Raw genomic sequence first — 18,358 nt, 5'->3', positions numbered from 1 at the left:
GCGGGAGGATGCCCCATGGTCCATGAGCCACTGCCTTTCTCAGGGGAAGGAGAAAGAAAAACATGTTTTGTTAGAGGCTCCTCTTCTAGAGCACAGAGGGGAAATCCTGGTGTTGAACAGAAACCATCAGTTAAATCTAATTCCACAAATGCTGTTGCAATTGTCTGGGTACAAACCAATCCGTTTCATGCCACCTTGAAATGGGCACGATCGGTGTGCTGAAAATTGCTTGAAAGTGTAACACTTGACTACTGCCACATTTGTGTTGTCCTCATTGTTTTTCAAATTAATACCTTGTCATTGTTGCAGTAGGTGTTAAGAAATGTTACTGGCTTCCCAAGGGCCAAGCACTGGCCCTTTGCTTGATAATTGTTTGCTTTGTGTTAAAAAACTCCCTTCCTACTGCTTTCCAAACTGTCCTCATTTTCACCCTGGAAATTACACAGATGTGTTAACTAACTTCAATTTACAGCGGCTGACAATCGTATCTTGCAGAGAAATGATACTCTGTGATCTGAGGTAAATCACAGTAATGGAAACTAATGACACTAGTTATTAGCAAACTTACAATGTGCCATGGAAATTTAAGGTTTTGTGGCAGCTCTTGTAATGACTTGTGTTACAGTATTTTAATGGGTTTCCTTTGAGGTGAGTTTGTTCCAATATATCAAGCAATGTGGACTCAAACAAGATTTTTTTTAAGTATTTTCCTTTCCACCTGCCTCAGTTCCCATTTTCTTTAAAGAAATGCTCTTACCCCAAAATCTTGCACGCTCGTAGGTTGCTGTTTAAAATCAGTTAAACGCTGCAGAGAGCTGTAGAGATGTGACAGCACAGGGAGGCTTCCTGCAGTTTAGCAGCAGCTTAAACGTTCATGTAGACATACATTCCCTGACTTACCATTTACCCAGTTTATTCTTAAGAGCAGCACTACATGTGAGCTAAAGTCAGGGGTCTAAACGGAAAAAGAAAGGTGATTTTTGGCATGCCTTCTGCAACTCCAGCTGCTTACTGCTCACATCCTCACACCGCAGAAGAAGAACCAAGAGCCCAGCTCTGGCTCTTAGCTTTCTACCTTCAGAAACCAGAGGGCTTGCATAGAGAAGATGACCCAAGAGAACAACGGATCCCAGCCCGGCTTGCTCGTTCACTCATTAGGTCAACAGCACCAAAGGTAGCAAGACAACTTCCCAGCATTGGTATGTTGAGGAAGAGCTTTATTCCTCTGACCGGCTTCGCTCTAGGCAAAAGAAGAGAAAGAGCAAGTGTGTTTGCATGATCTTGTGCTGCACACAAAGCTGGGCAAAGCAATTGGACTCGGTGGCCATCAGGTAAGGAAAGGGCAAACTGCAGGAGGACAGCAAGAGATGGAGGAGAAGGAAAGGCAGCGACAAGGCTACAGAGAGGAGCTGCCCCCCTGCGCCACTATTCATGTTTCTCTCTCTCTCTCTCTCTCTCTCTCTCTCTCTCTCTCTTCTTCTCTCCCCCATGCAGAAGCCGGGGATGGATGTTGCTGATGCCTATGTGACATTTGTCCGCCACTCTCAGGATGTCCTGCGTGATAAGGTCAATGAGGAGATGTATATAGAAAGGTTATTTGATGTAAGTAAATGCCTTCTCCTCCTTGGACAACAAGCAGGAGAGACCCAAAATGTGACAAAATAAGACAGGAGGATAAGTCACATTTTGAGAAAATTCATTGGTTATAGCTTTAAAAAATAAATAAATCTTTTCCTTTCTTTCTGACTAAGGCTCGTATCTACTCTCTGCCTGCTTTAAACCTCTACTCTAGTCTACTGTGTCTTGGTCTGTCTGTGCGTGGATTTTAAGGGAATGGCATCTTCTAAGAGAGCCCTTTACTATGTTTAAGCTTGTGGAAAATCTCTCTGTAACACAACATCTTGGTCATTGTTCTCACTGTAAAATTTGAGCCGGGTTTTCAGCAGATGCGCTTGCTAAGGGCTATCTCTTCCACACATTTTGCAGTGCGTTTCATTGACAAGCACTCCAAAACTGACAGTGAATTAAGTGTACTAAATTTTAATTTTAAAAGCTAACCAAAACAGAAGTGATGAGGTATAGACTTTCGTATTTCAGGAGGACCATGTTGTGGTGTCTGACACCACAGGTAAAGTTGAGACGTGGTCCCCTTGATGAAGATGGCATGGTAGGAGCCGACCCAGATGTTCAGAGCTGTTTTTCTGTTACACAAGATGAATTCATTGGACTGTAAGAGAACAGTGACCTGTGATGCCCATTTGTTTTGGATCTGGATGCATGTTAACTGATATCTCTGTTTCTGTTGCTCTTGTTGTGTTATAGCCTTTCTGTCCTTGTAGCTGTTCTATAGCGAAGGTTTTCTGTTGACAGCCAGCCTGTAGCATTAGTGTTTCAGTCTCCTTTAGGGTATTTGTCCATATATCGATTTCTGTTTGAAGCAGCTTCTGTTCCTACTTTCCTTCCTTTCATCTCTCAGCAGTGCCATTTCTCAGTCTCCCGGCTCTGGAACTGTAGCAACTTTCCTCGCTTTCTTTACTCGCTCGTTTGCTTCCTCAGTGTGCAGGGAAAGCTGCTTTTTTCCCCAACCAACCTCTTCCTTCACTCAATACCTCTCTTTCTGTGCATTACCTGTCCCTTAGAAACCTCTTCCACCTTTACAGTTCCCACTCTTTCTTTCCCCCGTACCTTATCGGATTAAAATGGAACTTATCTCTCATGTCAAATGTTTTATCACATTATATCAAGTGGCATGAATTAGAGTCAAATAATCTTACTGTGTACATCTACTAGCATGACCCATATCCACTGAGAATGCCTCATTCATGCACGGAGCACAGCAGTGCCTGCTCCGGGCGCTGCGCGTGCTCGCTCCGGGGAGAGTTTGCAGCACAGAGCACCAGACGCAAATCACCCATCAAGCAGGCATGGGGAGAAAAAACAAAACATAAAACAAAAGGCTGTCGCTTCCATCTGCAGCAGGCCTGCGAGTGCATTGCTCGTTTGTGTTGAAATTTATTCCATGAGCAGTTAAATTTCCAGAGCTCATCTGGACTGTTCTTTTCAATGCCCACACTGCCTTTTCCCTCATCCTTTCCCTATGATTCACAGTTGGTGTGTTTGTACCCTTTGGGCCATTATTTCCAATTTTTAAAAGGCTGTAATTAGCACAAATATTGGTTTCAGTTTGATCTGCTTGTACTTAGTTTTACCAAGCCATATTTTAAACAAATTAACAGTTGACATGAAAAAAAAAAAAAAAAGAGCAGCTACCTTGGTGGAAAGCAAAAAGCGCAAAACCTTTCTTTCCCTCCCTGCTTTCTGCAATTCTCCTTGGCGTGGAATAAAATAATTGAGAATAGGGTTTTTACATTGCTCTGCCTGTTTTGACCCACACCAGCTGCAGGCAGGAGCCGCAGCGTGCGGGAGTTGTTCCCATTCCCGTTCCCGTTCCCATTCCTGTTCCCCACGCTGGCAGGGCAGTGTGGGGACTCAATGCCGCTGGCATCATCGCGCGTGTCTCGTGTAGGTGAGTGTGTGCCCACAAGCGAAGCAAGCTGCGGGGCCCTTGGCTCCAAGGAGGGCAGGGGATGCACCGAGCCCCAGCCACCCAAAAATTGGAATTATGGTTTGAGCCGTCGTGTGTTGTCTTTGCCAGGCTGCAGTTGAGGAAGCAGGTTGCCCCTGAGGTCGGCTCTCAGCAGGGCTGAGGTGCTGCTGGCAGGTCAGTAGCAGCAGGGTGTATGAGTACGCAGGGGTCACCTGGGCCCAGACCCCTCTTAAATCGGTTCTGCATTCACCTACGTTTCGGTAAGGACAGGAGCAAGTGCTTGATCTCAGCCACAGTCCTGCAGCCCTTTACCCCCCTCACCTAATGCAGCGAAGCAGCGCGGCCACAGGGTCTTTGAGCTCCTTTGGTCTCTGCACCGATTTTCCAAGGACATTTTAGGTGCTAGCTACCTTCTTAATAAGAAAGAGAAGAGAAACAATCAAAAATGGTATTTATGATGCTGAATTAGACTTGGGCCTGGTTTTGCTCTCACTTCCCCCCGCACAGCAGAGGAGCAATCCTCTTAGCTGCAGAATTTCTCCAGGCAATGAGATCATTAACACTTTAGAGGCTAGCTCCTCCGCTGGCTTAGTGCAGGGATGCCGGCTTACCCCAGCCAAAAGCTTAGTCCAGTTTTAGGATGTTACATGTTAATATGTGCAGCAATGGCAGGTAAACAGCTTAAATCTGCATGCAGGCAGTTCCTCTGGTCTCAGTGGTGTCATGTTAGAGACACTCGCAAATCTAAGGCTAAATCCCCTTTCTGTGCAGTCGGGAAAAGGCTTCTTGTTTTTGCTGTGAGTAGTGGAAGAGCAGAGTTGCACAGAGCAAGGTTGCCTATTGCATGTTCGGTGGTGTTTGCAGCTCCCAGGATATTCCTAAGTCCCACATTCCTCCGCAGTCCTGCCCAATGCTTCCATTCCTTTCCCCTTTGTTTCCTCCCAGGAGCAGAGGCTGCAGAGTGCGTTAGGCCATCTCCCAATAGAAGCTGGTTTAATATGTCTTTTTTGGTATTTGCCATGATTTCTTAGCTCAGAAACCATCTCTCTTCCCCTGCATCGCGTGCCCTGCTCGCACCTGCAGAACAGGGCGATGGTCTTTGGGAAATACTGCTGTTTGTGGAAGATTATTGTAATATTTCTGTGTGGTCTGTGTGTTAATCCTCTTAATTCTGCAAATTAGTCAGGGTTTCTTCCCCCCCCGCCCTGAAACAGAGTCATCTTAATTTTAAAGATCTGTATTCTTGGGATCATTGAACGAACAGATTGATCGTGGAGTTCTGCTGGTAATCAAAACCTAACTAGCTTTTTGGCAGTGCTGTTTACTGCAGAGTAACGTGACTTATTTACTAGGCCTGGCTCACTAATTTGGTAACATTTAAAGCTAAAACACTGTAATAAGGCCCGTTGGTAGAGAGCAGTGGTAACAGGAGAGTTTCAGAATAGCGTGGTAGCACCCGCTCCCTGCATTCCTGCGCACGGCTGGGTGCGTTAGGATTTAAACCGCTGTGATGCTTTGCACGCAACGCAGAGGGATCACAAACTCGGTGTAGTGCCTGATGGAAAGTAAAATTTTATCACTTTTTCCCCAGGAAGGGGGCAGAGTTGACGTGCAGAATGCGACTGTTTATAGGAACGATGAGGCGGAGGCAGGCGAGTGTGTCTTAAATATGGGAAAATACCTTCAGAGTGACCTCGAGACAATCCTGCAAAATTCAGGTCACCTTTGGCTCGGGACACTCAGAATTTCATAGGATCGGAGTTTATACATCCGTAATTTTGCCTGAAGGCAGTGGGAGTTTTACTTGTAAGGGTTGTGCGCTTTGGTGAAAGTTATTTATACATGTGTGTATGTGTGTAAAGCTTTACATACACCCTTAGATACTCACAGTGTAAGTTTCAACCCATCAGAACATATGCGATCCAGAAAGTCTATGATTGACTAGTAGATAGTGCGAATGCCAACCTTTCTTCCTCATAAACTGGTAAACACTAATGTAAAACACAGTGAGAATATTTCCTCCCCAGCCACAGGCGAGTAGCACGTACACAAAAGGCTACTGAACGTTGAGTGAGCTCCCCGAGATCCTGCGAATTCCAGCATCCTGATGCAGTCCCTAAATAGCGCAGATGGCATTTTTCTCTCTGATGATTAATTCAATATCTTACCAAAAAAAAACAAAAACATGCTTTTGATATGAGAGATCAAAACACCAAGAGAAGCTCCTAAGATTGCAGGGACCTAAAAAAAACAATTAATTTATTTTTTTCCTCCTTGTACTTCTTGAAGACACCAGCCTGAGTAGAAGATAAGGATTAAAACAGATGTGCTTAGTGCTAGTTCATCTGCTTAAATCTAGCAGTCTCTGAGATCAGTGATTAAAAAGCCATCTCTAACTTTGATGAAATCCACTGCAATGGTAATACTGTGTCTCTGATCGCTGTCTTATGGGCCTCATGTCTGCCTAAACCGGACATAGAAAACATTTCACTGGAGATGATACATGGATTATATGGGTCAATTATACACTTAATCTGCCTTCTGCGGATTAAATGTGCATAGATTGACCCTGCATATTTGGCTTGTCCTTGGCAGTTATCAGATCAGGAAGGTTGCCTTTACCGAAAAGTCTGGTAAGACCTTAATCGCGCAGTGATACAGCCCGCTGGGGTGGCGGCAGGCACCGTGCTCCTTGCAGAAGGCAGCGTTACCACTTCACTGTCACTGTGTGTGTTTGGCTTCCTCGAAGGTCTGTGTCACAGCCGGGACACCAGACGGAGTATTTTCTCCTGAAAGGAGAAAGCGAGCCTGTTCGGCTCTGCAAGACGGAGGCGGGGTTTTTTATCTTGATGGCAGGGTGGGATCAGCAGGGTCAGGGAGGGCAATGGGGGAGACTGGGGGTTTGCTCTGCCCTGTGCCGTCCTCGGTGCAGAGGGACAGTAACTCCAGATCCTCTCTCAGCAGTGAAGGAGAAGCCGCGGCTCAACTGCTAGAGGAGCCAGCATCTCCTTCCCACCGCCCTCGGGCAGGCACGAGCCCTCGGCTGTGGCTCTAGCGCCAGGTCCCGTCTCTCAGGCTCAGCTCAGTTGGGTTTTTAGGAAGCCCCAGTGATACCCCAAGGCTGATGTTGCACTTGGTGGATTTTCGGTTGCCTTTGCCCAGCCCAGAGCCCAGCAGGAGCGCTGGGCCTGAGGACATAGCTCAGGACTGTCGCTGTATTTCCAAAGGCGGCCGCCCTCGCTGGTAACTGACTTCTGAATATCAGAGATACGGAGTAATAAGGATGCAGGGCACTGTGTGAGGCTCAGACTTTAGCAAAGTCCTTGTACAAATTTCCAGGAACCTGACTGAGCACTTCTCACTGGCTTACTGGAGGATCCACAGGCAGCTCAGCATATGTTTCAGTACCTGCTGGTCTGGAGCCCGGTATCACACCTGAGTATACAGAAAAAATGACAAAACACAGACTGACAGCTAGATCGGTTAGTTCAGCAAGTCCTCTGCAGACACTTAGGCATTGGCTTGTTTGTAAAATCAAAGCCTTTGCCTTCAGCAGGGTTACTCACTTGGATTTTGGCAGCTCCTTCAAGGCTTGCTTGCAGGATCGTGGCATTTCTTCCTAGAGTGGAAGCTTTGCATAGCACAATGAAATGCCATAAGAAAGCCCTTCTCAACCTCCCTTCGCCTTCCCCTCCTCGATCCCAAAAGCCTGGTCGTGAGTCAGTGGAGCTACTCACTGTGAGTTAGAATTACTCACAGGAGGACGGGTTGCAGGATCAGGGGAAGAACGGATATCAGACTGCGCGCCGGGCTCCCATCTCGTATCTGCTTGCAGCCGCGCTCACCACTTTCCCTTAGACAGACAACAACCTGTTTCCCTCCCACGCAGCTAGACTGCTCATTAGGGCACTAACTCTCTCCCACTCCCATCCTGATATGGCCTCCACTGAGCTATTTCTTCTGCATCGGTTTTTGCTTTTTTTTTTCCCCCCCCCTCTCCCCCTCTTCCTGAGTGAGTTGTGAAATGAAGACAATTAGGCAGATTGATCTCGAGGAAGTGCAGCTTGCTTTATTTCTCTCCGTGTATCTTTGGAGGAACTGGAGCAGCGCGGCTTTCCCTTCAGAGGCTGCCACAGCCCTTGGCTGGCTCGGCAGGGCTCGGACCCGGACCTGGAGTCAGTCCCACTGCAGGGACCTTTGCTGGGAAAAAAAAATTAAAATTGTGATGGCAATTGTCCGTGTATCTTCTAGGAAGGGACAAATTCTCTTTCTGAGGGGGCACAGCGTGCACCATCCTTCCACAGCCTCTTTTTCTTCCCACTTGCCTGCTCGGAGCCGTGCAGGAGCGGGGAGAGCAGCTTAGCACAGACATCCCTCCTCAGAGCCAACCCTTGTCCTTTTTTACTCCCATCCATGAGCTTCACGCGGCAGCAAGCATGCACTCGTGCGTGGCCTCCCGCCTCTCCTGCATTCCCCTTAGCAAGGTTTCTTTCCTGAAGTGCTCATTTAAGTAGGCTCCGTTTAATTTATTTTAGGGAGAGTCTTAATAAGTCCTAGATCTGTCACTGGATTTTACATGCTCGTAAGGGGGTTTTTCCCCTCCTAAATGTCTTTATCAGAACAGCTTTTCGTGTTCTAGTAGACATTTGGTTGAAGACAGTTAATTTGATTTCTTTTCCAGAGGAGATTTTCCATTAATCACTCTAAGAAGGCAGACTGATTGCTCCGTTACGTTAAGGTCAGCACAGGCTCGCTAACATCATCCACACAGTGCTTTTGAGCGTCGGCGATGTTTGTTTTAGGGCAGGCACTGAGTGAAAGATCATTTATTTCCTGGTAGACCTGTGTAGCCAAGGTAGGTTTTGGGGACGAGGTGCCATCGTGCTGTATGGCAGGCAGCGAGGCATCTTTGATCCAGAGAGAGCCTTTTTGCGAGCATCCTCCCTGCTCGCTGACCAGGAGCTGTCTGTGCACGTGTGTAACTGTGTGTGAGGTGCATAGCATGCTCTGAGCTGACGTTTAAGAGGCCTTAGCTAATTGGAGTTCCAATCTTGCGGGTTGTCAGGAAGGAGAGCCCGAAGGTGCTGGCGTTCCCCGTGAACCCCAGCCCACGCAGGTGCCAGCTGAGAGCAGGGTGTGCGAGGAGCGTGGGAAGGGCCGGGACGTCGCGGTGCACACAGACGTGTGGGGCTGACCCCCCCAGCCCCCCGGGACATCACGGTGCACACAGGCGTGTGGGGCTGACCCCCCGCCCGCCGGGACACGGCTGCCGTGGGGCTGAGCCCCCCTGCTGCCAGCGGCTTTGCTCCCTCCCTCCAGGCTGTGCAAAGGGCTTTGCCCAAAGAAACTCATGGTGCGCGCAGGGGTGAGCCAACAGCCCCTGCGCGGACAATGAAGAAGTGTCTGATTTCCAGCAGCGCCTTCAATCCCTCTTTTCCTTTTCTTCCCCTGCGATCCAGCCCCACACAATCGCTGCCGTTGCCCGCGCCAGCCAGCGGTGCGTGTGAGATTAGCCGTCCCAGGTCACTTAATTTCCCTTGATCTGCAGCTCTTTCCTTTCCCAGTGCTCCTTTAAACCTCGCCCTGGATGTACGATATCAGCATTCAAAAATGCTCAGCAGGACTCGGTCAGGGAGTGCGTTTTGTCCGGTGTGTAACCCCAGGAATGATACCAGGGAGCTGCTCTCTCCCGTTCTCAGGACCGAGATACCCAGGCAGCCTCTAGCTACTTTTTTTTGGAATTTGCAGGCTATAAAAGAGCCAGCTAAAGTCTATGGAGTCCCACTTTGTCACAGCTTTTGATTCAACTTAATAAATATAATTAAAGTATTCCATACCATGCATTATTGTATTGCACCTTATTGAGCAACTTTGCATCCAGTTGTACTGTCACTGCCTTGCACAAACAGGGCCCTGGGAGCGGGACAGAAAAAAGCAGCACTCTGTGTGGATGTTGTGTTTTACTAAGGTACTTTATACAGAAACTCAGATTTTAACATGTCAACTTCATTTCTTTTTTGAAAAACGGAAATAAGCAGGGAATATTTTGTAGGTTAAAAAAAGTATTTGAGAACAAGCATCCATACAGGAGTGGTTTTGTGTGTGTGTGTGCATGCGCCTTTATCTTTTTTAATGCAAAAGCTCTTTCATAGAGGAAAACAGGTCTGCAAAAATCCTGCAAAGCAGCAGTTTTTTGGGGTTTTATTTGACGGTTCCCAGCAAGCACTGTGCACTTTGCTGAGCTGTACTTACAGTGAAGGGAGAGAGTGCCCAGCACCCAGAGCCAACCTGATGGTGTACCCAGGGCCCCGTTAAGAGCTCGGTGCTCTGCGTGCAGGTGCGTGGGGTGCTGCGTACCAGCACACCCTGTATAGGCAGCGTCTTCCAGCTCAGGGATGCACGTAGCCAGGACGGGTTGCCCAGAAAGCAGCATTTTCTGCAGATATATAACATGGTGCCCAAGGATTGGGTCTGTCCCATCTCAAAGAGGACAGGAGGCACCTACTGAGGCTCTGAGCCTGCAAACCTTCAGGCGCCTGCCTTCGCTTAGGCGTGGGGTGTCCCTGGTTTGAGGACATAGTAAATAAGAGAGAAGTTAGAGGTGCCACGAGGACCAGTGTGAGTGACCTTCCTTCCTGGATCACTGTGAGCATCGGCCACTGCATCCCCGCATTGAGCTAACGTTGCAGTAGCTCTTTCAATGAGATCCTCCCCAGGGGAGAAAGCTCAGGGACACATTGGCATGTCCTGCTTGTGGCCCGTCACCTCTGCCAGGGATGTGAGTACGTGGCTTTTGCCTAGGCAGAGATTTTGTCGTCTGGCTAACAGAGTAGACTACCCTGACGTACAGCTTGGGAGCACCTCAGTAAGTGTAAGACATCACATCCCAGCAGCAGAGCTGTTCCTCCTCCGGCGAAGGAGCAGTACTGCCTGCAGGTCCCTCTCTGGCCCTGCCTGGCTGCGTACCTGCCGTGGGAAACCTTTGCTTGTGTGATGGGAGCGCAGGGATTGCCTGCAAAGGCACTGCCGGGCCGAGGAAACAAACCCTCACCCGCCGCGGTGCGTGAAGCTGCAGCTGCACAGAGCTCGTGTAGGTGTTAGCTGAGTTTGTGCGGCACTGAAAGCGGAGAGTGTTAGAGATGGTCTTCTTGGGCATCTTTATTTGCTGGGCACCTTGGCCCCACTGGCATGAGAGATATGGATCCTCCTTTTCCTCCCCAAAAAGGAAAAAAATTAAAAGCAGGGAGAAATTAGCAGCGAGGAGCGTGCGGGATGAGTTGTGGCCCTTTTGGCGAGCAGGGGATTTGTGCAATCCCACCAGCACACGCAGAAATTATACCCACACGGAGCCGGAGCCGCCTGGACGCGGGAGCCCCGCACCTCCCTCCCATTAACACCCGTGGCACCAACCTGCCGAGCCCCGTCGGGTCCGACTTCAAGCCAATTAAGGGTGAAGCGCCAGCCTGCGTGCACCCTGTTGCTGAGATCCCCAAACAGTGGGTGATCTCAGGTACCATATGTACTGCAAAAAGCGTGCGGCACTTCGATGCGCCTGGGTCTGCGTTTCAGCTTTCATTCTGAATTCTTTTCCCTGTTTGAAGGCAGAGCTCTTAGGCAATTCAAAGTTTTTTTGTGGTTTATTTTTGGGAAGAGAAAGTGTGGGGGGGGGAAAGATAATGTAATTCGGTGATGCCATTTGCATCCTAGACAGATGATGAGTCGCTCTGGCTAGCAGCTTAACCCTATTATGCAACGCTGGGACTGTGACTTTATTAAATAATGATACAAATTACTTTAATATCGAGCCCCTTTGACTTTGTAACTTCTTTGTATGGCTACATTGTCAGTGTGAATGAAATTTCATAGTTAAGGAATATAAAGTAGATTAAAAGGCATCCAGAAATCACAGCACTGGGGTGGATGTTGAAGAACACACTGCATGTACTGGCAGTGATAGCATTGTAGCGACACGAAAAATCCCAGGAAAAAACAGTGCAGCCATTTATTTCAGTAATAGCTCAGTGTGAGTGTGACCTGGGAGACTCCAGACAGATTCATGAGGTTGTGATAGAATAAAGTAATAAAATTTAAGAAAAAAAAATACCCAGGTTTTCAGGGGATTTTTATTAAATTTTTGGCGCTTTACTAGATCTCTAGAATTTAATGTAGCATTTAATAGAGAGGTTTAATTCGGCAAATGAGGGGCACATTGTGAGGACCGCGTGCCCGGGTGTGGGCAGAGCCCTGCCCAGCACGGCTGATGGAGGATTTGCTCTTTCGGGCGAGGTGCAGGCGTAGAGCCCAGAGTTTGGCAAAGAGTTCACGTATCCCAAACGCTTCCGATTTGTGCGCTCTCTTTCTGAACATACCAAGCCGAAGACCCTGCAGAGAAATTAAATCAGCACACTGCAATCTGTGACCAAAACTTAGCTTTATTTTGTGAAAGAGAAGACGCTTTCAGAAGTGTATGAATTGAGGGGGAATTACCCCTCTGATAGCAAACCGCGGGCTGCCTGTGCCCTCGCGGCGCTTTGCTGTTTTGCGCTCCGCAGAGCTACACCCAAAGACCTGCTTTTGATGTCTTTTGCGTATCTAACAAGAGTATGCGCGCTTAAAGAATTATGTGCGATAGAAAAGCTACCTAATGATCGGACAGTGTTGTTATCTGGCGTGTGGCAGCGTAGCAGGACGGTAACTATTTACTTACCCCTTGCGGATGATGTTCTGTTATTTTCTAGTCTTTGGCAATAGCACGACAGCATCTGATATATACAATATTGGTGTGTATCCAATTGTTTGTGAACATCCCAAGTTTTGAAACATGGTTGTGAGAGAGGAATATAAGCTTAAGCTTGAAAGGCTAAAAAGCAGAAAGCCCCACACATAACTGCTATTATGCACTTAATGAGGCAGGGTTTAAAAAAAAAAAAAATCAGCCACACAAGTTGGTTTTATCAAAGAAAATGTATAAATAACAACCAGCGATTCAAACTGCCTCACAAAGGGAAAAGCAGGGACGGGAAGCTAGCACTTCACTTGTGGCATTCAGATAATAGTATTTACTACACTAATCTTTTGGGCTTAGCAATTGACAATCAATATATTATTATCAACAAGCGTTAACGCAAACAAAAAGCTTCCATTTCTTTTTTAACCGTGTCCCTTAAGTCCCTTAAATTTAATTAAAACCGGACAGCTCTCCGTCTAGTACAAATTAGAGTTAAAATCATATTAAATATTTGTTCTACGGGAAAACAAAAGTGTCAGCTTGTGCTACCGGGTTTGGCTGCTTCCCCCCACCTCTTTTTTTTTTTTACACACAGAGGGGAAAAAAAAATACCAGCTACTCAAAGTTAAAATAAAGTCTCTCTCCCTCCCTCCCCGTCTCCCAAGACTACTGTCTATAACATGTTGTTCCTTATAGAAAGTGGGATATGGTGGCATTTGCTTGATTAACTTGCTCGACAAAAGTGACAGCTGCTGTGGGTGCATGTAGCTAAGCTGCACAGCGCAGTTCCGCCTTTGTACATCTGTCAGCAAAAAAGGAGGAATAAAGAGTGAAAAGAGACAAATTGGTCCCAAAAGGCAATCCATTCAACTCAGGAGGTTTGCTCTATTCAAGCACTCGCTGGGAATCTCAAGTGCTAGGTAGCTTATTCAATTTCATTCATTCTTTAGAATGAGCCCACAAGTGTTTAATTTCTTATTCTGTCGAATAAAAAAGGGGAGCTTTTTTTTTTATTGGAAGCATTAATTGTAAAACTAGCTGATCAATGCCCGTGATATTAACTCATTGCTTATTTTCTGGTTAGCTGTGTGCTCTTAGATCCACAGCCGCTAAACTTCATTTCTGTAACGTGGGCAATGTCACACCAATTTCTCTGCTGCTGGAAAACCCAGGCACTCACAGAGACGCAATACTCAGTCCCCTGAGCCTTGGCCTCTGCCAGGCTTGGGGGAACGGGCCAAATCCTTGGCAGGTGTAAATCGAAAGAGTCACTGTGTTATTATTGATGCCACCCGTGGCCACGGCCAGGACACAACCGAGCCAGATGCTCTTTGCCTGTGGGGCTGAGCCCCTGACCCCGCTGCAGGTTTGTCCCTCTGCGCTGGAGGAGGTTTTGTAGCTCAAGATGCTGAGCTGCCTTTGGATGGCTCTTCTGGTCCCCCAGCGAATGGCCAGGGAGGGGGAGCCCGTAAGCAGGGCACCGTGGCGTGATACCCAGCGCAGAGGATGGGTTATGTTGAGTAGTGAGAAGAAAAGTCGATGAACGTGTGGGATGGGGATGGCAAGTCTCCACTTGCCATCCAGAAAATGTATGCTTGCAGGGGAAAGATGTGCCTCTTCCTTCTTCGTCGTGTGGCAGAAGGTCCATCCTGGTCTCCTCATCAACACTGGGGACTGGAGCTACGTGTGCACCTGAGGGACCACGGCTCTGCATCTGCCTCGGCTGTGCCACGTCCTACCCCGGGGCTACCACCTTGTATCTTAGCTCAAGAGTTTCAGACACGCTTGTGTCACCAGGGCTCTGTCCCTGCTCCCAGCTCTGGGTCAGCCTTGGGGACAGCACGTCACCTTCTGCAGCAAAACAAAGCCCAGGTTTCCAAACCACGGCCTGAGAAACAGCCAGGGCTCAACTCTGGCTGCCCAGCCGAGACCTTGCTAGTCCCACCACCACTCTCATCCACATACAGCATCCTGGCTGAGCTGGCCTTTGGAGGAGGCTCTCAAACTGGGATCGTATATGTTGCCTTGTATGTTCAGGCTTGCTGGGAACATCTCTTTTTCTTTTTTTTTTTTTTTAAAGAAAAAAGTAGGAAACTGCACTGGCTGTAAGGGTCTGTGCTTCGTGCTTACTGTCTTCACCAAGTTTTTGTAATTGCAATGACCGCCTGGGACCAACAGCGGAAGAAGCATTGAGGGAAAGTGGAGAGGAACACCTTGGTGGCCACAGAAGACCAGAGGGATGAGAGTGGTCCTTCCATGACTGCTGTCGAGCAGCCTGGGCTTTGGTTTGCAGGCCTGCAGATAGCATCATGTGTACAAAGCTGGCGGTGTGTGCGTACAGGGCACGCCGTGAGCAAACGCAGGAGCACGGTCCCTTGGGCAGGCAGACTTGGCCAGGAGAAATCCTGCTTCCATGCACCGAGGAAGCCTTCATGCAACACTGGCAGCTGTGTGCGCAGATCTGGTCCTGGAAAGCACGGTCCTGAGCTGCTGTGGCTGCATCCCTCCTTCCCTGCGGAGACAACACCTGCCAAGGGGAGGTGGCTGCCATGAATGCATGTGACAACACCGAATACCGAATTTGATCTCGGAGCCACCCAGGACGGGGATGGACACGGCTCTGTCGGCTGTCACATACTGTCAGCAGTTGTAAATCAGCACAGCCCCGCTGTGCTTTCCACCAGCTGAGCTTCTGGCCCATTGGATGGGGACACACACACCACACACAAAGAGTCGGTAATTTTTTAATTCTTTTTTTTTTCCTCTGGCTGATGGAGTCCCTTTGAGAGAGGGGCTGTTGCCTGAGAGCAGGTTCAGTTTTCTTTTGGGAAATAAGACTCTCAGTCAGCACGTTCCTCTCTCCCTTCCCACCTCTGTGGTCCCTTCACTCCGCACTGGCCGGCTCAGGGATGCTGCAGAGGCAGACGCCCAGCACCCAGTCCCTCACCTTTGAAACACCTTGAATGCAAGGCTTCATTTCAAAGCTGCCTTTCAGCATTTCAAAATAAGTCCATGTCCCAGACAAAGAGAGGGAGCCAGCCAGCGTTCGGAGACTCCTTGTGCAATGTGTGTCACAGTTTTAAATAGATTTGCCCTGCTTGGATTGGTTCTGGTTGGAAAGTGAGTACTGAAATGAGAGGTCATAGGGGAGAGTTACTATGGTAATTGAGTAGTATCACCAGTAGTTTTGCTCTTATGAGCATTAAAGCACATAATAATAGACAAACAACAGTGGTTAAAGCAAGCAGGTAGGATTACTATGTTCTTTTGTCACAAGTATATAATGTCTTGTAGTCAGTTTTAAAGACTTCTCAACCCCCAAATCCACCCAGCAGTCACCTGCTGAGTAATTTTGTATGCCTAATCTCTAGCCCTTAACTACAAGCTTTCTGCTAATTTGAGGCAAATGGGTATTTTTGACACTAAATAGGGCAGTAAAGAATCCCTGACCTAGAAAAACTCCATTCCAAGGCACTGAGAGCAGAAAAATATTCTTTCAGCATCCTTGTGAGACCTTTGGAATGACATAAAATAGCTTTGACTAAACTGTGCTGCAGCCTTCGATTAATGGTTTGCAGAAACTTGCTGAACATCCCTACTACAACTTCCCCCATAAAACTTGTCACTTCAGATTGCCATCAGCCACCACAACAATAATCATTTCATGCCTATTGCTAATTGCAAGCACAGCTGAGGCTCAGCGGGGTGCTCTTGCACAGTCCCAGGCCTTTATACCAGCCTCAATCTGTTGTATGGCACTTGTTCACACACAAAAAAACTACCAGTAAAGGCAGAAAGAGGCAGAGTCACAGGTTCCTTGTAATCCCTCTGCTACCCTGCTGACAGCCCAGCCCTATAAGCATTCCTGGTTTTGTCCCACTCTTTACAAAAGCTGAAGTGACCTTAAGCTACTAGTATGTAAGCTTTTGAATGAAGAATACAGCTCCTTCAGGTGCCTTAAGAAGCAGTGTTGCATCTGGCTTACGAGATTCTGTTTGCAGCACCCCTGGGGTGAGCTGTGGCTTCCTGTAACATGTAAAATATGAGTGTGAACTCAAGGTTCATGGCAAGGAACAGGAGGTCATGCTTCCATTCAGCTCACACCAAAGAAGACGGGGGTTTGCAGATGTTCCTGGGTACGTGTAATGACACCACCTCCCGGAAAGCGCAGGAACCCAGCACAGGGCTTTTTTTTGATGAAATGTGCCACACTCAGTGTGTTACTTGCAGATTTATTCATATCAATTTTTGCAATTTATGTATTCAGAGACAAACTTGCTATTTCAGCAACTTATTGATCATGCTCTTGCATTCAAAAAAAAAAAAGGGGGGGGGGGGCGGGAACAAGGAAGCTTCTTGCTCGAGCTGGCTGGGGTGTTGGATGGGCAGCCATGGAAGCCCACCCCGGGCATGCTTCAGCTCCTCTAATGCCTGTCCAGGAGCATCCCAGCCAGCCCATGGCCCACCTCATCTACCCAGGCTAGCGCCCAGCCATGAGGGTCACTGTGAAAGAGAGGAGGGGAACAAACTAACCTGAAAGAGGGATTAAATTCTGGCTGTGCAAATATGGTATCTACTTGCTGTTACTGGGCTCTGATAGCATCCACGGAGCATCTCTTTGCATTTCCTCGGCTGTTAGCCAGGTCACACTGCGCAGCAGGTAGCGGGGGCCATGGCATGCCTCCACGGGAGCCCTCATCCCTTCCCTGCTGACATCCGGGTGGGTGCGTGGCATCCACCGTGCATCCACTGGGATGCACCCTCCGCAGCCGTTCCTCACCCTGTGCCCCCAGACGAAGTGCAAATTGTCTTCTGAGTGGTGGACAGAGACACTAGCTAGCATCGGTAATGTGCGTGTGCAGCAGCGAGATCTGTGGAGTTGAGGTCCATGGACCTCGGAGCATCCATGAGGTCTAATCATTCTTTACAACCAGGTGCTAGGAGTTTTGAGAAAATGTACCTATACCAGTCACTTCGGTGTGCCCATGCCACAGCTTAGCTGGCCCCGGAGCTCCAGAAAGATGCTTGAAATGTGTTGCAGCCCCATGGCAAGGCCCCAGAGTTCAGCATTTGGGCTGTGCCCTCTGCACCTTGTGTGTGGGGACAAGCTGCAGGACTGAAGCCCTCAAGGAGCCCCATGTCCCCGGCATGTGCCCCGCTGCTCTGCGGGGAACGGCAGACCCACTCGGGGGGAGCGAGGTGGCCGGTGTCCTGACAAGACCACGCTGCACTCTTTTGTCTGAAATCATCACGTTTCTGTTTCGGAGCATTTGGCTTTGTTGTTGTTTTTTTAATAATATAATCATATGCAAATGTTATCTTCTTTGGTAGGTTAGTCATGAATCAGAGGGCTTGTGCGCCTTGTAGCACATCAACACCAGTGATAGCTAAAGGGAACATTTAATTTATGGGCTAACTTATTTTTATGAATATGCAGGGCTTAAATTCAGCAGTTGGTGTGTGCTCTATGAAGTGACGTGACGGTTTTGTGTATCAAGATCAATGAATTAGACTTTGTCTTTTTCTCATAAAGCAGAAAGTCTTTGGAGTGACTTAGCTTTGAGAGAGAGCTCCTTTCATGCAGCCGAGCCATACGCCTGGCTGAGCCCTTGTCAGCCGGTGCTCAAGACGAGAGGGGTACGATGCAGATTCGTCTCAGAGGAGTCTGCGTGTCCCCAGGATCCAGTGTGTTGGAGTGCCTACCAGAAACACAGCAAAATGTTTAATTTAGCTAATCTGAAGGTCTCGCAGCACCAAAGTCACCTTGCTGATAACCTCCCAGCAAAGGTTATCATTCCTGTTTCGGATCCGTATAGCTGTGTAGGTGTGCGTGGCACGGGACAAACAGAAATGGCAGGACCTGCCCCTGCCAGGGACTTCTCTCATTTAGAGGTGACATAAGCAGCCGGCAGATCATTTTGTGGAAGATGAGCAGCAGCAGTGGAAGGGAGAGGGTGTGCATATGTAACATATGGTCACTTTGTTCCTTTGTGGGTCTCGATTTAAAGAGGTGGTGGAAGGAGGCGTTTGGGTGATCTGGGCACCCATGTGCCAGTGCAGCCCTGGGTCACAGCTAGTGTCAC

The 18,358-nt window shown here is 48.3% G+C and overlaps 1 protein-coding gene across 1 annotated transcript in view; it reads left to right on the top strand.

Annotated features, from left to right (window-relative positions):
* CADPS (calcium dependent secretion activator) overlaps window positions 1-18,358 on the top strand; it is a 214,160-nt gene that overhangs the window by 191,916 nt on the left and 3,886 nt on the right. The window contains 1 exon segment of the mRNA XM_068408648.1: window positions 1,495-1,602. Within this exon segment, the coding sequence (XP_068264749.1) occupies window positions 1,495-1,602 (108 nt within the window).

The sequence above is a fragment of the Nyctibius grandis genome, chromosome 10 (genome assembly GCF_013368605.1).
Source record: "Nyctibius grandis isolate bNycGra1 chromosome 10, bNycGra1.pri, whole genome shotgun sequence".
NCBI classification, from domain to species: Eukaryota; Metazoa; Chordata; class Aves; order Nyctibiiformes; family Nyctibiidae; genus Nyctibius; species Nyctibius grandis.
The sequence above is the reverse complement of the archived record's forward strand: the minus strand, read 5'-3'. Positions and strand labels throughout refer to the sequence as shown.